The sequence below is a fragment of the Cyprinodon tularosa genome, unplaced genomic scaffold (assembly GCF_016077235.1).
Source record: "Cyprinodon tularosa strain WSP-4 unplaced genomic scaffold, ASM1607723v1 ctg611, whole genome shotgun sequence".
In the NCBI taxonomy this organism is placed as follows: domain Eukaryota; kingdom Metazoa; phylum Chordata; class Actinopteri; order Cyprinodontiformes; family Cyprinodontidae; genus Cyprinodon; species Cyprinodon tularosa.
Genome location: NW_024039354.1, coordinates 90,812 through 108,323, shown reverse-complemented (window position 1 = coordinate 108,323; position 17,512 = coordinate 90,812). Strand labels below are relative to the sequence as shown.

The following is a 17,512-nucleotide window of genomic DNA, read 5'->3' as shown; positions in this document are numbered from 1 at the left end:
TACTGTCTGGATGTAGCCAGCATAGAATATTGTGAATTTGGTTTATGAACTCAATTTTACGGGACAAAAAAGCATGACTACTGTTTGCTGATTGGGTGTTTCTCTTGTAGCTTTAGAATCGCTGAGCTTTATCTTTTTCTGTTTTTGTTTAAACATTCAAGAAGTGACCACATTTTTTACACCAGGTTTGTTTGATTAGATTCATGCATGACAAAAATCTTATTACCTTTGGCTGCAGTGTCTGTGTACACAAAGTAACATAGACAAAAAGATTTTCTCTCACCTTTGTGTCTGCAGTTCAGGAGGGGTCCGGGATATTTGAGATTGCAAATGGACACAGCATCTGACTTTTCTATTACAGGCCCAGGTTCTGGCCCCTCCAAAACCTCTGACCTGTTGTCTTTGGCACACAGCAATTCTGCTTCTAGCTCTTTAAGCTTTTTGCCCTTCATAGAACGCGGCTCAGCGCACTTGGCATAGTTGCCTAAGTTGCGATTACTGGGCACCTGCAGGGTCCTGACAAGGGTTTCCAGGGGGCAGCGGCAGCTCCAGGGGTTGTCAAAAATGCGGAGGTAGGAGAGGCTGCGTAAGGGCAGGAGGAATTCCTCGGAGGCTGTTCTGATGCGGTTATGTTGAAGGAGAAGTGTGGTGAGCTGATCGAGGCCACTGAACGCATTATCCTCTATCACTGAAATAGCATTTTGCTGAAGATCCAGGCTCTTCAACTTGGTGAACTGTTCAAACATGTTATTCCTTAAAACCTGAGGGTAGAAATACCAATAATAGGTTAAAAAAGAAACACCAAAGCAAAACATACTAAAACCAAAAAAAATAAGACAGAGTGAATAATTACAGGTAGAAAAACGCATAGTTCGGCAACAAGAGGAAGCAAAATAGGTTTCCCTTGAAACTTCACTATAGCAACCCCATCTCTACTTTACCAAACCTATCAGAGTCCTGAATTTTGTCAATTAAATCATTTTCCAGCCATTTATATCTAAGATTTTTAACTAGTAATAACTACAAAAATCTATAGATATTACATACTGTACTTTGTACTAGTTATAGTAATATTTTTGGGCTATTTCCAATCATAAAGATCTGATTTCTCACCAACAACCATCATTGAATAAATTATTTACATTGCAAGCAAGAGTCTGCTGGGTCAACAGATGTTTCAGAAGCTGATGAAGATTACCTTTTATGATCAGTTTGTGGCTTGGCAGCACCATATTTGTGCAAAATATCTACTGTTAACTGGCTCTGAAGTAAAACAAACTAGTCATTTAAGAATCACCCAATTAAGAACATAATATGTTCAAAAAGAAAAGAAAAAACTATACAAATTGCAAACCCAGTTGCCTGTAGCATCCAAACAACCTTCCTAACTGTAGAGGGTATAAAAGGAGTCTTCTAAGGCAGCAGAGAAACAACTTTACCTTTAAAAAAAAATTCAAATTAATCTACAAAATCTACCAAATTCTTCCAATTTTATTAAAAAAAAGACCTTCTATGCTCTGTTGTGGCATCAGGCATCTTCTATGGAGCTGTCTGTTGGAGCAGTGTGGTATCCTTAGCTGAGAGAAAGCTGATCAGGAAGGCCAGCTCTGTGATTGGATGCCCTCCAGACTCAGTGCAGGAGGTGGGAAACAAAGAGATCCTAACTTAAATAACATCTCTGTCAATAATGTCTCCTGACCCATGCATGAAGCTGTTGCTTAACTGGAAAGCTCCTTCAGTGATGAACTGCTGCACCCTAAATGCACCAGGGAGCGTTATCACACATCCTTCCTGCTAGCAGATGTTAGACTTTATAACCATCACTGTTCCCAACAATCTTAATAAGTTGTTACATTAATGCTGATCTTTGCACAGGTTCTGTCTTAGTCAGTTAAATAACATGTGTTGAGAAAACAAATTTTAAATAAGCTAGTTTTAAAACTTAACATGTCTTAACTCGAATGGCATAAATTGTGGTTTTAAATCAGTGACTTATTCTGGCCTGTTGTCCTTTGTTTTGCCTGTGGCTGCAGCGGATGGTTTGCTAGGATCGTTTAAACTGCCTTTTGTCTGTGTCGTAAAACAATACAGTGGAAGTTCTGGCTTTCCACACTCATCTGTGAGAGGCCGTAAACACTGCAGGGGTTTTAGGCTTCAGATAGGGGGTCAGAGATAGCTCCTGGTTGGAGGAGCAAAGGTACGCCTTATTTGAATAAATGAAATACAAGAGGATAAAACTTTCTGCACAGAAGTAACAAATCAGATTTGCTCTTGCAACTCTCCAAAGATGTCTTTGTATGTCTTTGCTTTCTTTCCTTCTCTCCATTTATGTCAGGTAAATGAATGTATGTCTCCGTTGTTCTGCAGTTTCTGGTGTAAGTTTGTGCATTGTCTTACTTCTAAGTTTATGCATTGTCTTATATTGGATTAAACTCTGTATTTCTGTGACGTCAACACGCATTGTTGGTTTCCTTGTGGCCACACACAGCTCGCTGGGAGGGCCTGGGATCAGAGGAAGAGAGAAAGCCAAACTTTTTCCAAAGTTAACTATTTTAGAATATTTTCTTCCTTAACACATGCTACTGTCATTTTATTTATTTATTTTTTTTGCACATCCCTGGTGTTGCTGCTTTTTTCACATATCCCTTACTTTAAAAGTGTCCAAAGCAGTTTTTACTCTTTAGATACAGTATTTATGGTGTAAAACACTGTACAATACTCTATTTGCTTTATTTTACTATGATTTACTATTACTAGTTACTATGATTTTCTATTCTATTCTATTCTATTCTATTCTAAATAAACTCAACAGTTGATGGTAAGAGCAGTACTGTATTGCTGTTTTTTTACAGATGATAATTCTTTTTACATTAATACTTTTTTATACTTCAAATGGAATTCATTGTATTCCATTAAATTTTCTAACTAATTACCAAATTACTTTACTCAATATCCCTGATTAAAAAATTTGATTGTTATCATCATGACATGTATTTAGTATCACCCGATGCTATGCAAAATAGGAAAATGTAGACCTTATCAGAAAAGTATTTAATCTCTCCACTTTAATTATAATACCTATTCTAGACATAAATACTATCTGTCATGTCTTTAATTATTAACCATGTTGCAAAGCTTTTTTTTTTTCACCACGTGTGACACACAAATTCCACACAAAAGCTCACATACTGAATGTTTTTGATCTGAGCTTAAAATGAGTGGTGCACAGATGGCAATGGTATCAACAAGCAAAGCAGGTTTAATTCATTATAAAAAATACAACCAAATCAGACAAAACCTGTGCGGTTTGCTCCACAGAACTGCAATAAAAGTTTACTTCAATTCCTCATCAAGTTTTATTATCCGAATATAACTGAAAAGCTTGTCTGCTTTTCTTTTTGTTTTCCTTCAAGCTGATTTTGTTGATGTTTCTTTTGAGTTACGTAGTATTGTGAGTTTAATTATGCTTTAACTGAAATAGAAACTGGTTCCTTTCATTGGATTCCCCAGTGATCATGGTTGGGTATTCTTTAAAGATTTTAATTTTTATTCTTAAATATGTTCAACTTATCGTTATCATGAGTTTGTGTTATTCTGCTCATGTAAACATACTCTGCTCAGTTTTTTTAATAATCAGAATCCGCTTAATTGGTACAGATTCTGTGTACAAAAAAGAAATATAACTTTAGTGTACCATCCTTCCCATTGAAATAAACAATCTAATGAAAATGCTTGGTGGGAGAAAAAAAGCCAACAATGTGCTTGTTTTTCTATGAGCACTCTTTAGCTGTTTAAACAACTTTAAGACCAGGATGTGTGGGGTCAGCAAAGATGTATGTAGCCATGTTTCCATCTAACTGAAATGTACATTTTAAGCAAACAGTTTTAAAAGTTTTAAAAAAGAAAAAGCAAATTTTCAGCATGTCCTATAGGTTTGAAGTGAATTCACCAAGAGACGCAATGCTTAATCCCGTCCTACATCGTCATCAACATTACATCATCAGTCATAGCTGTAATAAACAGGAAGTACACTGCAAAATGAGTAAAAATTTCTTCAATTAAGGGTATTTACCCTTAATTAGAGCAGATAAATAAGAGGATTTGACAATGGAATTAGTATTTTTACTCTTAAAATAAGGTATCTGGATATTATTCAGTTAATATAAGACAATGCAGTTGTTTTTTTCTTATTTTAAGTGTAAATTGTCTTGTTCCATTGGCAAAGTATCTCACTTAAATCCTTAATTCAAGAAAAAATGCACTTATTTTAAGAAAAAATAACTTATTTAGATTACATTTTTTTGCAGTGTAGAAGCTGCAATCTTACACTGACCACAGATTAGTAATGGTGGTCATTTTTAATGAATGTGTTGCTAATGTACAAATTTGTCTTATGTTAACATGTCAGCTAACAATGGCAGTGTTGCTTCTAGCCAAGTGACATGCACAATAGGAACATCAGTGAAGACGCCCACAGCAAAAACAGCTGCTTAGGCATGTGAGCTAAAAAGTTTGCTGCATCAGTATTTCTGTCTCCAATTTTGTGCAATAACCATTTTTTGCAAAAGCCATAAACCACCTCAAGTGAGCTTATAACCTTTCGTGACTTTAAGTTATTGTTTTTTCAAATTTGTACATTTTCATCATGCGATACTTGAAAATGCAAATTATTAAAATCTGTTGGAAATGCCATAGACTTGTACAGGGTGTAAAATAAGGGCTGGTCAAACCCAATTATCCTTTCCAGGCTCCACAGATTTGTTTGTTGAACAAACCTTAAAAAATGCACAGTAAATTGTTCACAATTGAGGATGTAATCTGACTACACATACCTGAATCTTATTTTTTGCCAGCAAAAGGTGCTGAATGTCTTTGGGCCAGTCTTGATTTACAAATGTCAGCTGCCTATCCTGGCAGTCAAGAAACTTTTCTCTCTTTTCTGTGTACTCCTTACATTCCTGAGTTTGACGCTTCATGAGGCTTGCCCTTCCTCTGCCTCGCACACGGCCCTTGGTGCCCCGTTGTGCGGCCTTATTTCGGCCGCCTTTCCGAGGTTCAGCTGACTGAAGGAGCAGCAGGATGATAATGATGGTGAGGAGACGCATGATTGGAAAGAACAGAAGCGTTCTCTGTAAGTGGGTTGATATACTGGAGATATTATAGGGACACAGGATGCCGGTCAGAGCTGTAAGTATTAAGAAAGACACAATGAAGGAGAATGTTACTAGTAAGGTCAAACAGCATTATAAACATATTAGTTATGGTTGAATTAAAAAAACCTAAAAAAGGATTGGAAAATCAATTAATTTAAGTCAAAAGTTCTTTACAAAACACACAATTTTTTTTTTACACAATAAAAAGATCAATTATTAGAGAAAAGAATTTCGATTTTGAATGTTGCTAACAGGAAGAAATGTAACTGTATTCTTGGGGGGGGGTTTGCCCATAGTTAAAGGAGACACCGATCACAACGGTCAACCTCTGAAATAAAAAAAAAAGAAAACAGGTAAACTTTCTGGATGAAAATGCATAATTTATCTCCTAACATAGAATTTTTTAACAATTTTTTTTCTTATTTAGGAAACCAAACCAAGATGGTTTTATATACCATACTTCTAGATCTTTATTTTCTGTTTTCTTTCAGATGTTATTCACCATACGTTTGCAATATGTCTGTTAGCAATATGCAGAAACCGGATGTTACGTCCACCAAGGACACAACATATTTGAGGACACGAGACAAAAGATGAGGGTTCAAAAAAAGTTATTTTATTTATCAATTCTCTCCGCTTTAGTTGTTCTTGGTTCGGCTTCTTCAGATTTTTCTGCGAAGAGAAAAAGAGTTAAAGGCCCTCAAATCCCGTGCCCCAAAAGTAAAAATAGAAACCCAAAGTAACAACAGAAAGTTGGACCTGGCAGGCCGATCAAACAGAATAAAAAGGTACAGCAGGGGGCCAACCCTATACAGGGCCGTCGAAGCCCCTACTGGTACCGGACTAAAGGCCAAAAATAACCTAAGCAAAAGAAAAATCGAAAACAGGACTACCGGTCCCGCCAGGCCAAAAACCTCAAGAAAAAAGTAAGAAACAGTTAACAAAAATACCGCATGGCAGGCTGGAACGTCTGCTGCAGGCCGCAGCGACAAGACAAGTGCGCACCGCGCACGATGGAGCAAATGAAGCAGGTGGAAAGCGGCGTCCAAACGACGTTGGAAAAGGAACGCGTCAACATGCTGAAAGCCAGCCTATTTATAGGCGGACGACAGCACCACAAATTAACATAATTAACTCGCTAAAAGAATCCCAAAATATATTAACAAAAGATCCTTCAACTAAAGTCTGTAAGAAAACAAAGAAAAGAAATAGACAAAAATCATAATGTGCCCGAAGCACATAACACCGGAAAAAATATGTTTTTCTTTTAGTCCAGTTGCTTAATTTCAGGCAGAATAAATAAGCACTTCTCCATTAGGAAGTTATGGAGATACAGTATCTTCTCTTTTCTCCTACTTACACATTATCATCACTCTTATTAAGCCTGAGTGACCCTTTCAAGGGGGCTGCAGCTCTTTTGCAAGAACAATAAGCTTGTAGTTCATCATCTCTGAGCTTTACACACACTTATCATATGACCAAATCTTCACCTGAGATTCCTCTACAAGACTATCTATTTCATTCTAATATCCTCAAACCACAGCTTCAACACCATGTCAAAATGCGCTCAGATAGCCAAAATGCAATTTATGACTCAGTTCATGTTTCATTAAATTTCATTTCTACCTAAATTTGTGTATGTAGTCGTGTATTACACTGTGTAAATAAAAAGTGTTGAAAAAAAAATGTATTTTTATATTTCAACCCAAACAGACTCACACAGAGAACTGAACATATTTTCCATGGCTGTTACTCTAGTTGTTTATGGTTATATTTTTTGAATTCTTGTGTATTTCTTGTTTACCCTCTGTTGCCCCCTTGTGTCAGTCTCCTTCCCTTCGCTCCCTTTTAGTTGCTTCCGTCCACACCTGCTCCCTGTCAGCTCATTAGCCCAGTCTTTGTTCTGTCTCCCATTTATACTCTCCCTGTGCAGTTCCTCAGTGCTGGTACCTTGTCATTTCTTGATCCTTGTGTGTTTTACCTGATATTTTCTAGTGTTTTGTTTTCTGTATGTGGTTATTTGGGGATTTTTGCCCCAGTTGCTACTTTTTGAATTATTAAACCTCTGCCTCCCTCATCTCTGCATTTGGGTCCTCCCGCCCTAAGCTTACAATATTGTCATTAATTTGTCTGCAATAGGACATTTGGATAAATAAATTTATTCACATGGTGACTATAATCTGGTCAGACGATTAGGATCATTAAGATATCTTTTTACATACTAAGTTTGAAGACAAAATAATGCTGCATATCATTCCAGAAAACATCACGCCAACAATGAAGTTTGAACTTAAGAGCATCATGTAATTTCAAGGAAACTCTCAGATGGTTTTAGAGAATTATAGATAAAACAGTTCCAAAAATCTTCATGATTAGCAGACAAAGTGGCAAATATAGGTCAAACTTATATTTGAGCGCTGCCACTGAAATGTTTTGTATTATCTTTAAAAAGCCTTTTGTAAGAGGTACCGACTATAATATAACAAGTGTTGACATTCCTTATTGTACTACATCAGATTGACCAAATTACTTAATTTTGTAGTAAAAACATGTGACTACATGCCATGACAGTATTGAATATATATATATATATATATATATATATATATATATATATATATATATATATATATATATAAGATAACCAATCAAAAATGATGCTCTTAAATGTATTGCTGAGTTTGGTATGAAGGCATTAGAGTCAAAACAACTCATGAGTGAACATTACCCTTTTCTCTTTTCCATTGTTTTAAGTGCTTTGTGCTTTTATGCATCTCCTATAGAGTGGCTGCTTTCCTGCAGCCCCTTGCTGACAGACACAAAGCCTGACATCAAGATAGACACCCGTGCACAGAAGCATGGTGTCTTTCGTCAACGAGGAACAGAAACAGCCAAGGGCCAAAGGGGCACAGGATGAGACTTGGGGCAATGAGTCCCCATGTCCAAGCCACACCGCATTCTTCCAGAGCAAAGGACTTGCCCAGAACACTGGATGGTACTCTCATGATGCCTGCCAGGCTCACACATCAAGACTCTATTGAAGTGTGGTGTTGCATGTGTTAAATATAATGGAGGAAGGGATGGGCGCCAAGCCGCCTGCATGAATCCCCCTGGGGGCCATCTCCCCAACTGGCCCCCCATTAGTCCTGCCCACATAAATGCAGTGCCGACTCAAGGCTAGGGACACCCCGGAGTTTGACAAAGATGTTCTCTATTTATACAACTCTAGCTTTCTGCTTTTAAACACTGCCTTAGAATAGAAAGGATACTTTTTCTTGTAATGTACAGATTGAGCTTTTACAGCAAGATTAATTGAAGAAGTTCCATTTCATTTGTGCCCTCAAAGTTGTCAAAAACACCACAATCCTCATAGACACACTGGTACTGACTCACTCCATCTTCACCAAACCACAGCCCTCCTACAGTCTCTGACAGTGGAACAAAAGTGTCAATGCAGATGGTTTGGTCTCACTGGGAATAACAGACTGGATATATAAGTTATACAGGAACAGCTGAGAATGTGTCTGCAACTCTGCATGCACTTTCCATTTCACTAAGGATCGCCCACCTGTCCAAATATATCAATCACAATTTAACTTTAAGCTCCTTTTTCTAAGGTTGTTACATGGAGAAATTTTTCCAAAACTATGCAACCATTCCTTCAAAATGGATGGGTGGATTTGTATTATATTTACCCCAATGTTGTTGGAGGTTTAACTATAATAAGACATATAGAACATAGATATTTTTTTCAAACTGAGACATTTGGCGGTACTCAACCCAGACACTGGAAAAACAAAACTGTCAAGCTAGAGCTTAATGGTTAAATCTTTATGTTAGTAGAAGATTCCAAGACAGTAAACTTTGCTCTGGTTGTAAAATATAGTATAAGAAGGACAAAGCTATAATGTGTTAAAGGCAGGATGACCTTTTCCTTTGTTTGTAGGTCGATGACAGACTGATTCACTGAAGGATTCAAGCCAAATCTAAAAGAAATAATACTAGCTTCAGATTAATTTACCCTAAGATCCCTTTAAGAAGGTACAAATTCCCCCTAACAACCCTGTAAATTTTAATTGTCAACACATTTAAATGCTGCTTTCGCCATCTGTAGAGCAAAATGTAAAATGAGAAGCTGTGGTCTCATGGATGATGTGCCAGAGTCACTTGGATGCCAAGAGCCAAAGTACTAATCGGTCTGTTTTCTATTGGAGAGATAAAACACTGTTGGATGACTCTTGGAAAATTAAGCATTTTTCTTTTTTTTTGTTCTTTTTTTCCTTTTTACTAAAGGGCTTTTACATAAGGAATCAAGAAAATAATTATCAGGATGTGGCCTACCATGTTCTCTCCAGTATTCTACTACTAGCCTGGATCCTTTCTTTTGGAAGTTTTATATCCAACTCATACAGGACCATTTGGTTTGGGGGGAAGATAACCAATCAAAACCACTTGGCAAATGCCACACTAAGGCATATTCACAAAATGCAAATGGTAAGAGTGTGGTACCCTTTGATCCTTTTGCTGTCTAAAAATATAGAGCCATAATATGGTGTATATTCTCTGTAATCTAAAAAATAATTCATACTTATGTGCATTTTGTCCTTGCAATATACCTCATAAACATGTTCTTGTTTTAAGTATACAAAAGTAGCTTCTGGGAAAGTGATTCTTTTCGTTTCTGATGCCTTGCAAGATCAGTTTTTGGTGGTAAGATATGAAATGTCCGGGACATGATACTATTTCTCTCTTCCTGTTTTTTTCCAAAGCAGATGGAATGCATAGTCTTGCCAGACCTATGAGTCTACCTCAAGAAAGGTTTGTAAATCAAACTGAAACACTTAATGACTTGGTTACCATGACTGACCAGAGCTGCACAATTAGTACTGCAGACAAAACCTCCATTAATATATCTATTTTGCATTACATCCTATTATTGTTGTTATCCAAATTTGTATTTGAAGAAAAGCTTTGTTTGAAGTGTCAAGATAACATGAATTATGCCCTACATAAACCATGATGAAATTATTTCCATATATCAATTAAGCAGAGCACTATGGCAAAAGCGATAATGCTCCACTTATGAGAGTAAAATCTGTTGGGCTCTTCCTGGCATTAAGACAACAACTCCTATTGCCACATTGAGAGACAGGACACTTAAAAAAAATAAATAAATAAAAAAGAAGAAAAGCTTTTCAGAATTTAACACATTTAAGTCCTGATTAAATAAAATAAAAATAAAAATGTTATTATGTTAATCTTTTCTTAATGCGAGAAGCATTTTCTTAACACTAGGAGAAAGTCACATCCCCTTTCATATACTCTGTTGAGTCTTTTTCTTTTACATTCCTAAAATCATTGAATTCTTACTAGAAATGTTGGGCCGTTTGAAAGCTCCATCTCTTCTCTGAGGACTATAGCCACAGTTTGTCTGCAGTATCCAATGCAAATTCTAGCTGTGCCCATAACATATCAGCACCAGCCAAACCCACCATGACCTCGTAGCAATGCCAAGCCTGAAAAAGGCCTCTCAGTCTAGCATTATATCCCACCCAAGATCCCAAACATCAGCCTACGCTCACCCAAAGAATTCTCTAATTGAAAAGGTCTCCTTTATTGTGAACATTTTAAAGGAAACCCTCATGGTTGTGGTCAGGTATTTCCTCAGGGTCTGTTTTTGTTGTCACCACCAACTGCCCTGAACCAGAGTGGAGTTTGGTCTGGACCTAAAGTGTGGTAGCAACGTGTCTCTCAGTTTGGATGAGGTAAAAATACATTTGTGGGAAGATTGAAAAGTCTTTGTGAAACAGAGCAAAAGGCTAGAAAATGAAAGGCACCTTTTGTGTGATATGTATAATTCCTAAGAACAGCTTATTTATGCAGACTTACAAAAGCTGCAGGAAAAATTGAACAATGAACACGAAGAGCAGAAAATGCAAACACAAAAGTTGCTCAATGCGTTCTATTTTATATATTTAAAAAAAAAAAGTAGTTTTCATCACCAGACTAAAGGATAAACAGTTTGTATGTTAATACTGCCATAGAACAATGAAAAGTGACTGAGACGTAGTGTCAATCTAAAACTTTAAGGTAAAGCTGCTTCTTAGATTTTTTCTAAAGTAAGCGCTACTCATCTCAGGATAGATTTGGTAAAGAACATCATCTCCATGATATGATGCTGTTACCACCATGCCTCATTATTGGAATGATGGGTTCAAAGAGACACTAGTTAGTTTTCCCTAAAATGAGGAGTGATTTTCAAAGAATCTGAATAAGGTGAGCTACATTGCATGAGCAAAAAAGGGTTGCATGTGCAACAAGTGGGCATATTGAGGGTGAGCTACAAAGGATTGCATGTGAAAAGGAAAACGTGGTCAAAAAACTTCAATCTACCCCAGTGAAATAAGCAACTTGATTGTGCTACTCGCAGAAGTTTAATATAAAAAGTTTATCATGCATCGTGCTATAGTTGGTTTGTCCACTTCTTCCTCAACCTCATTTAGACAGAAAAGGTCAGATTAACAGCGAGATAACAGGTTAGGGATGCACAATTTCAGACCCTTTCCCCAATGTCCTATACAGGCTATGTGATGGTTAATGTTGGGTTGCTGTTGAGAATTTTCTTATTTTTTTTGGTAAGATTATTTGATTTCCTCTGCATTACCATGCAGACATGTTTTCCTCATTAATTATTCTAAGGTTTTTTTTTCTAAAATTTCCAATTATGTTCTAATTTATACAGAATTTATCTTCATTGTCTGTAATTTTACCAATTCCTTCTTTGTAGCCTAAATGTTTGCGTAGGTTTGCACCTTATAGCCAAACGTACTAAATACAGATGTTGAAGCTGCACTTTCAATCACTCTCAGACTTGATAAATCTCTTTGCACATGCTAACAAGTTTGCAAATAACATTTTGAAGATTAGGCTTACAGTGTTTGCCATGCAGACCAAAAGCAAATGTTGTTTATTGTTATTTTTCCATCTCCATTTTAAAATATTCTAGCTTTTTGCTTCAGTTTTTTTTCTGTTAAAGGGCCTACACTGATTTATAGTAAAAGAAAAAAGAGAGGAAAACCTCACTGCTTCCTCTGAAGTCAAGGTTCAGCCAGACTCTCCTTTCTAGCATCCTTGCTGGGAAGGTTTTGTAACCATCTCATGATTCTGGCAAAGTAACTGGTTTATTTACATTCAGCTCCGCTCCTGGCGTCATTATCCCTTATTCTTCCCACCTGTGCAGACCCAGCCTTTTCCCAGTCTTTAACATCTGTGCTAGTGCCTATTCATCCAGCCCTCAACCGTCTCTGGACAGCGGCTACGTTTCTGCCTCCTGACATCTGCTTCCTGGTGTCAGGCCTATCTCTTTGCTTCATAAGCCTTTATCTGCTTCCACGGTTTTCCGACCCAGTTTTTGTTCCCTGGTTTTATGATTCCCGCCTGTCCCATGGATCCAGTCCATAACTGCTCTCTTCACAGTTGTCACCTCAGTACTGACTTAGACCTCCAAGCCATCTCTTGTCCGCATGTTTAAAAACCTGTAGTTTAATGCATTTACCTTTGTTGGTTTCCTAAATATATCCACATTGAAAGGAGTACTGACACCAGGGCAGTGGACCTGCTGTGACATCACTTCAGCTTTGTCTAAGAAAGAATCTAAAATCAGCTTTCATCCCAGTTCCCTGCACTAGGTCCATCTCTGTATTCCTCATCGTTAACCTTGTTTTGTGTCTTGAGAGGTTCCAGATTGTGTTGCTGGAAGTTACTGGCCTTGTCTCATTTGAAGTTTTCAATTAAACTTTTGAACTTTTTCTGTTCTGTCCAACTGAAACTTTAGGTCCTTTGTTTGACTGGTCAATACAACAGTGTATGTTACTCAACTGGACGTTGGTACAGATTGACTGGTGCAGCTGCTGTTGTAATGCAAATGCTGCATCGGTCTGAAGTGGTGAAGGGCAAGTTACCGGTCAGTCCATACTCCTTCCCTCACCTGTGATATCTAGGCTGAACTGAGCTTTCCCAGCAGGGAGGGCAGGCATCTGTACAGATGGGCTTGGAGTAGAGCTCCTGCTCCTCCACATCAAGAGAAATCAGCCAAGATGGCGCATGTTCTGTGGATGCCTCCCTCAGTACGTGTTCCTCTCAGGCAGGTAAAAAAAAAAGTTGCTCTAAAAGAAACTAGTTCCGACTATAGACACAGTCCCCAGTAGCACTGATATTGAGAACCTAAAACACTAAACTAAAATGTAATATAAAATTATTTATCTATAAGGTGCATAAAAAACAGGTTTTATGAACAAACATACAACCTTTAAAGCTATTTTATACACATTTTACAAGCTACTTTTCAGTCTTCCCACCTTCACCTTCCTCTGCTGCAGTACAGCTGCTCTATTTAGTGTAAGTCAGCAGAAGCAACTATTGTTTTTTTAGTCCACTTTTTATAAACATATTTTGCAATGGCTGCAGTAGACGTAGGAGATTGCTGTTCATAAAAGTGCAAAGCTGGCGTCCGATTGTACACAGAAGCTCATAAGCATGTAAAGATTATGGGTCCTCTAGATCTAAAGTCCAGATCTAAACTGATATTGTCCTTTGCCTTTCACTATATGATAAAGTCAGGAAATAGAATGCATGATTTTACCATTCTATGCACATACCAGTCACATGCTGGGCACTTCACAGATACTACAGTCATGATTCTGAAGTAGGGAAGTTCCATTAAAGAACTGTAAAACTTTTAGCTGCACAAAATGACCTCAGACTGTGCATTTGCTGATTGCATTTGGAGCCCAAGAGTAATACTCACAGTCAAGTGACACTGTAGCACAGAGATCAAGAGGAAAAAGTTCAAAAACACAGTGATAACCATTGTAGAGAGAGAGAGAGAGCAAGAACAGGAGGCTGCAAAAGAAAGAATGAGGGTTCTCTTCACAGAGTTGCAAAAGAGAGAAACAATACCTCCATCCAAGTTGCATGCTCATTTAATCTGTCAGTTATTAAGTCAAGCTGTTACTTGTACAAAAGCATACAGAAATTTGGAAAGGGATGGAAAATTATGTGACTGAAGGTGAATTTGATTCACCAGAAAGATTCCATGTAAGCTCAGCTTCCATTTAAAATGCATGTGTATTAAAATACTATTCTTATTCCTCAATAACTTTATCAGATTATAAATTGTTACAATAGCTAAAGTCTATGTAATTATAGATTTTATGTGATAAACCAACACAGAGCAGTGCAGAATTGCGAAATGAAAGGAAAATTATTAAATGGTCTTTGATAAAAAAAAAAAAAACATTGCATTGTAACTCTGGCTGTATTTTCAGAGTTCTTGTCCAGCTGGAAGGTGAACTTCCACTCTTTTCTCAAGTATTTTACAACCTCTGACTGCCTTTTCTTAACTCCATCCATCTTCTAATCAACTCTCTTCTCTGCTTTGAAGAAACCACTTTCCAAAATCTTAAGCAGCATCATGCTTCACTTTGGGGATGGTGTGTCTCAACTGCTCAGCAGAGGGTCTCTGCAGCTCTCCCAGAGTTACCTTGGGCCTCATGGCTGCCTTTCTGAATTACGCACTCCTTGCCTTTCCTGTCAGTTTAGATAGACAACAAAGCCCTAGTAGGTTTGCTGTAATGCCATCTTATATCATGCTTTAAACTTCCTCATAGTTTTCACCTCTAACCTGTCTGGTGCATCCCTTGTGTTCATGAGCCTTTTGCTCTGTAATATTATCTAAAAAATCTAAGTGAATCTTTATGTACATGTATTAGAAAAAACACAAATGACTGCAATAGTTTTCAGATATTTTGGAAAGTTTTCTTCCTCTTAACATGTATTTACAAATGTCTGTAGTCCACCACATAAAGCGTAAGTAAAATACAGATATTCAACACTGTGGTGGCAATAAGACAACATTTGAACAGGTAAGGAATACTTTTGCAATGTAGCGTTTGTCAAAGACAAAATGTTTTAACAAGTAGAAAGGGACAAAAACTTATGGGAAAAAGTTCTGTTTCTGTTAAAGGCTCTGCAGACAGAACATGGGGTTATGCCTAACACACGTGTTCTGTGCATTAGCAGCATTCAAGAGAGTGCTCTTACATCCATGAGAGTCTAATTGAAACCAGAAAAGTTCACCTCTGCAGCAGAGAAAAAAAAAAGACAGAAAAGTTTAGTTTACGTTTGCCAGTGAGGTTCTGAGAGGTAGACTTGTCTGGTGAAAACATGTTAAAGTCCTTGGATCTGCATAAAATCAAATTTCCTGTTTTTTTGTGGCACTCGCAATGCTTCAAACACTACCACTTTAACGTCAGCATAGATTGTACGTGAGCAAAGAGCATTTAAATCAGCTAAACATTTTAAAACATATTTATCAATATTTCTATCAAACTCCAAACTTTTCTTAAAACTCCTTTCTAAAGGTAAAAAAAAGCTGCCATGCAATGCTAAACAGACACAACCTCTCCCCCATCCAAACCGCAAAGTTGTATCAACTGCTTTTTGGGTCAGTGCCAGACATCTGCATGGAAAACACACACTGAGAAGAACCCCTAAACCAAAGTCAGTGTGGCAAGCTGAAGCAGCAAAAACTCCAGTGAAAGGGCTTCTTCTCCTTACAATCTGAGCACAATTGCAAGTTAAGCAAGTTTGTCTTCCCCCCTTTATTCGGTGCAGAGTGAAACCACATGGTGCTCTTGTTCCATGCTGCTTGAGCTTGGAGTTCATCTGAAAACTACAAAGAAGCATGTAACACTCCAGTGTGCTGTAAATACACACGACTAGGTAGTAAAACATGTTGCAGTGTTGGTTGGTGTTACTCTTGAGTTTTTGTTGCAGCTTATATGCTAATACTTTTAATTTTCTAGTCTTTTCTAACTATTTATATAGTTTTAACCATCTTTCTATTTAATAGAAATGGGTCATCTGGAGAGGACTCCCTTCCAGAAATGCTTATTGACAGTACGGAAGGTTTCCAAGTGGAAAAAATGTAATTGTGACAAATGAGGTTCTTGGATATGTCTGTCATGGCAGTCTAAATGGACCAACTTCTAGTTGGTTACTAAAATAAATAAGCTGGGCAAATCCTCTACAGCATTTAAACGCAGGAGGAAAATTAAATGAAGTAATTCTGATTGTCACAAATCAAATCAAGTCTGGTTCAGAATAGAAGATAATTCATTTTAAATCCACTTATATATATGTGCATTTTTAGACATTATAGATAATTCAAAAGGCAACATAAGCAATTATTTTTTACTATTTCCAATGAATGAGTCAGATGCATTCCAAATTGCAAGGAGCAATAATGTAAGAAGGCAAAGATTTTATGACAAAAATAAATTGCCATAGCTTTGCATTAGTATTTTTGGCATCTTACAGTACTCAATACAAGCTGTTAGGTGCAGCTGTTAGTTTTTTTTCATCATGCATGTTGAAACATGACTGAGCAATAATTTTCAGATTAACTGCCGTTTTCAACTGAATAACTATAGCACAGAGTCCAAAGGCGTTTTTTTTTGTGGAGTAATAAAGATTTCAGTCCTACCCGTGCAGGGTCAGAATCTGGCCCGGGTTCGAGTATTAGAACCTGCAGATCTCCGGTTGGTCCCGTGTCACAGGCTCCTAATCCTGTCATGAGTGCTGCATCCAAGCCAAGAATATCGGCCTGAGCTGCTGGAGGAGCTTGGAGTGAGGGACAAAGTGTGGCTCCCTTTCTCTCTCTCTCTGTTTCTCTCTCCCTCTCTCTCTCCCTCTCTTTCTCTCTCTTTCACCCACTCAGCTGGATCACACTGTGAGCAGCAGAGTAAAACTGATCCCCATAGAAGCCACAAGGCTGTGTCTGGTTTAACATTACACACATGCACAATCTCCTAGGACACATGTGGGAGGGCTGCAGCCCTTTACTGGTCCCCTCTGTTTAACCGGAGAACTTGCTTCAGGAAGTGTTGCTAACTGGCCTGGCTGAGTAAAAGAAAAATAAAGACTGAACTTCTGGGTGGTAAAAAAAAGGTCACAGAAACCACCCCTTTTGACCTCCTGTCTCTGTCTCTCTTTTTGTATTGTTCAACCAACCAAAAAATGCTGCAAATCTGTTGGAAATCGTAATATATTTGCAAAAACCAACCTACTCAATTAGCTCATAAATAGGAATGCACACTTGTGGTTAAATGGCACCCCTCCTACACCAGGGGTCACCAATGTTGTGCCCGTGGGCACCAAGGGGCCATCAAGAACCACCATCAAGATTCTTCTGGAAATAGAACAACTCGCCAGTGGGCTGGGTTTGAAATGTTATTGTATTCTGTTGCTCTCCTTTTTTTAATCATTTATATAGCATTTTGTTATATTAATTGTAGATG

The 17,512-nt window shown here is 37.6% G+C and overlaps 1 protein-coding gene across 2 annotated transcripts in view; it reads right to left on the bottom strand.

The window, feature by feature from the left end:
* lrrc17 (leucine rich repeat containing 17) overlaps positions 1-16,978 on the bottom strand; it is a 33,452-nt gene extending 16,474 nt beyond the window's left edge. The window contains exons 1-3 of one of the 2 annotated variants that reach the window (XM_038307516.1): positions 16,699-16,978; positions 4,833-5,185; positions 284-761 (exon numbers count right to left, since the gene is read on the bottom strand). In XM_038307516.1, the coding sequence (XP_038163444.1) occupies positions 284-761; positions 4,833-5,105 (751 nt within the window). In that variant the 5' untranslated portion in view covers positions 5,106-5,185; positions 16,699-16,978. Of the gene's footprint in view, positions 1-283; positions 762-4,832; positions 5,186-16,698 lie in introns of those variants that run through there. The other variant, XM_038307517.1, reaches the window with a different exon arrangement.
* Positions 16,979-17,512: the final 534 nt, after the last annotated feature.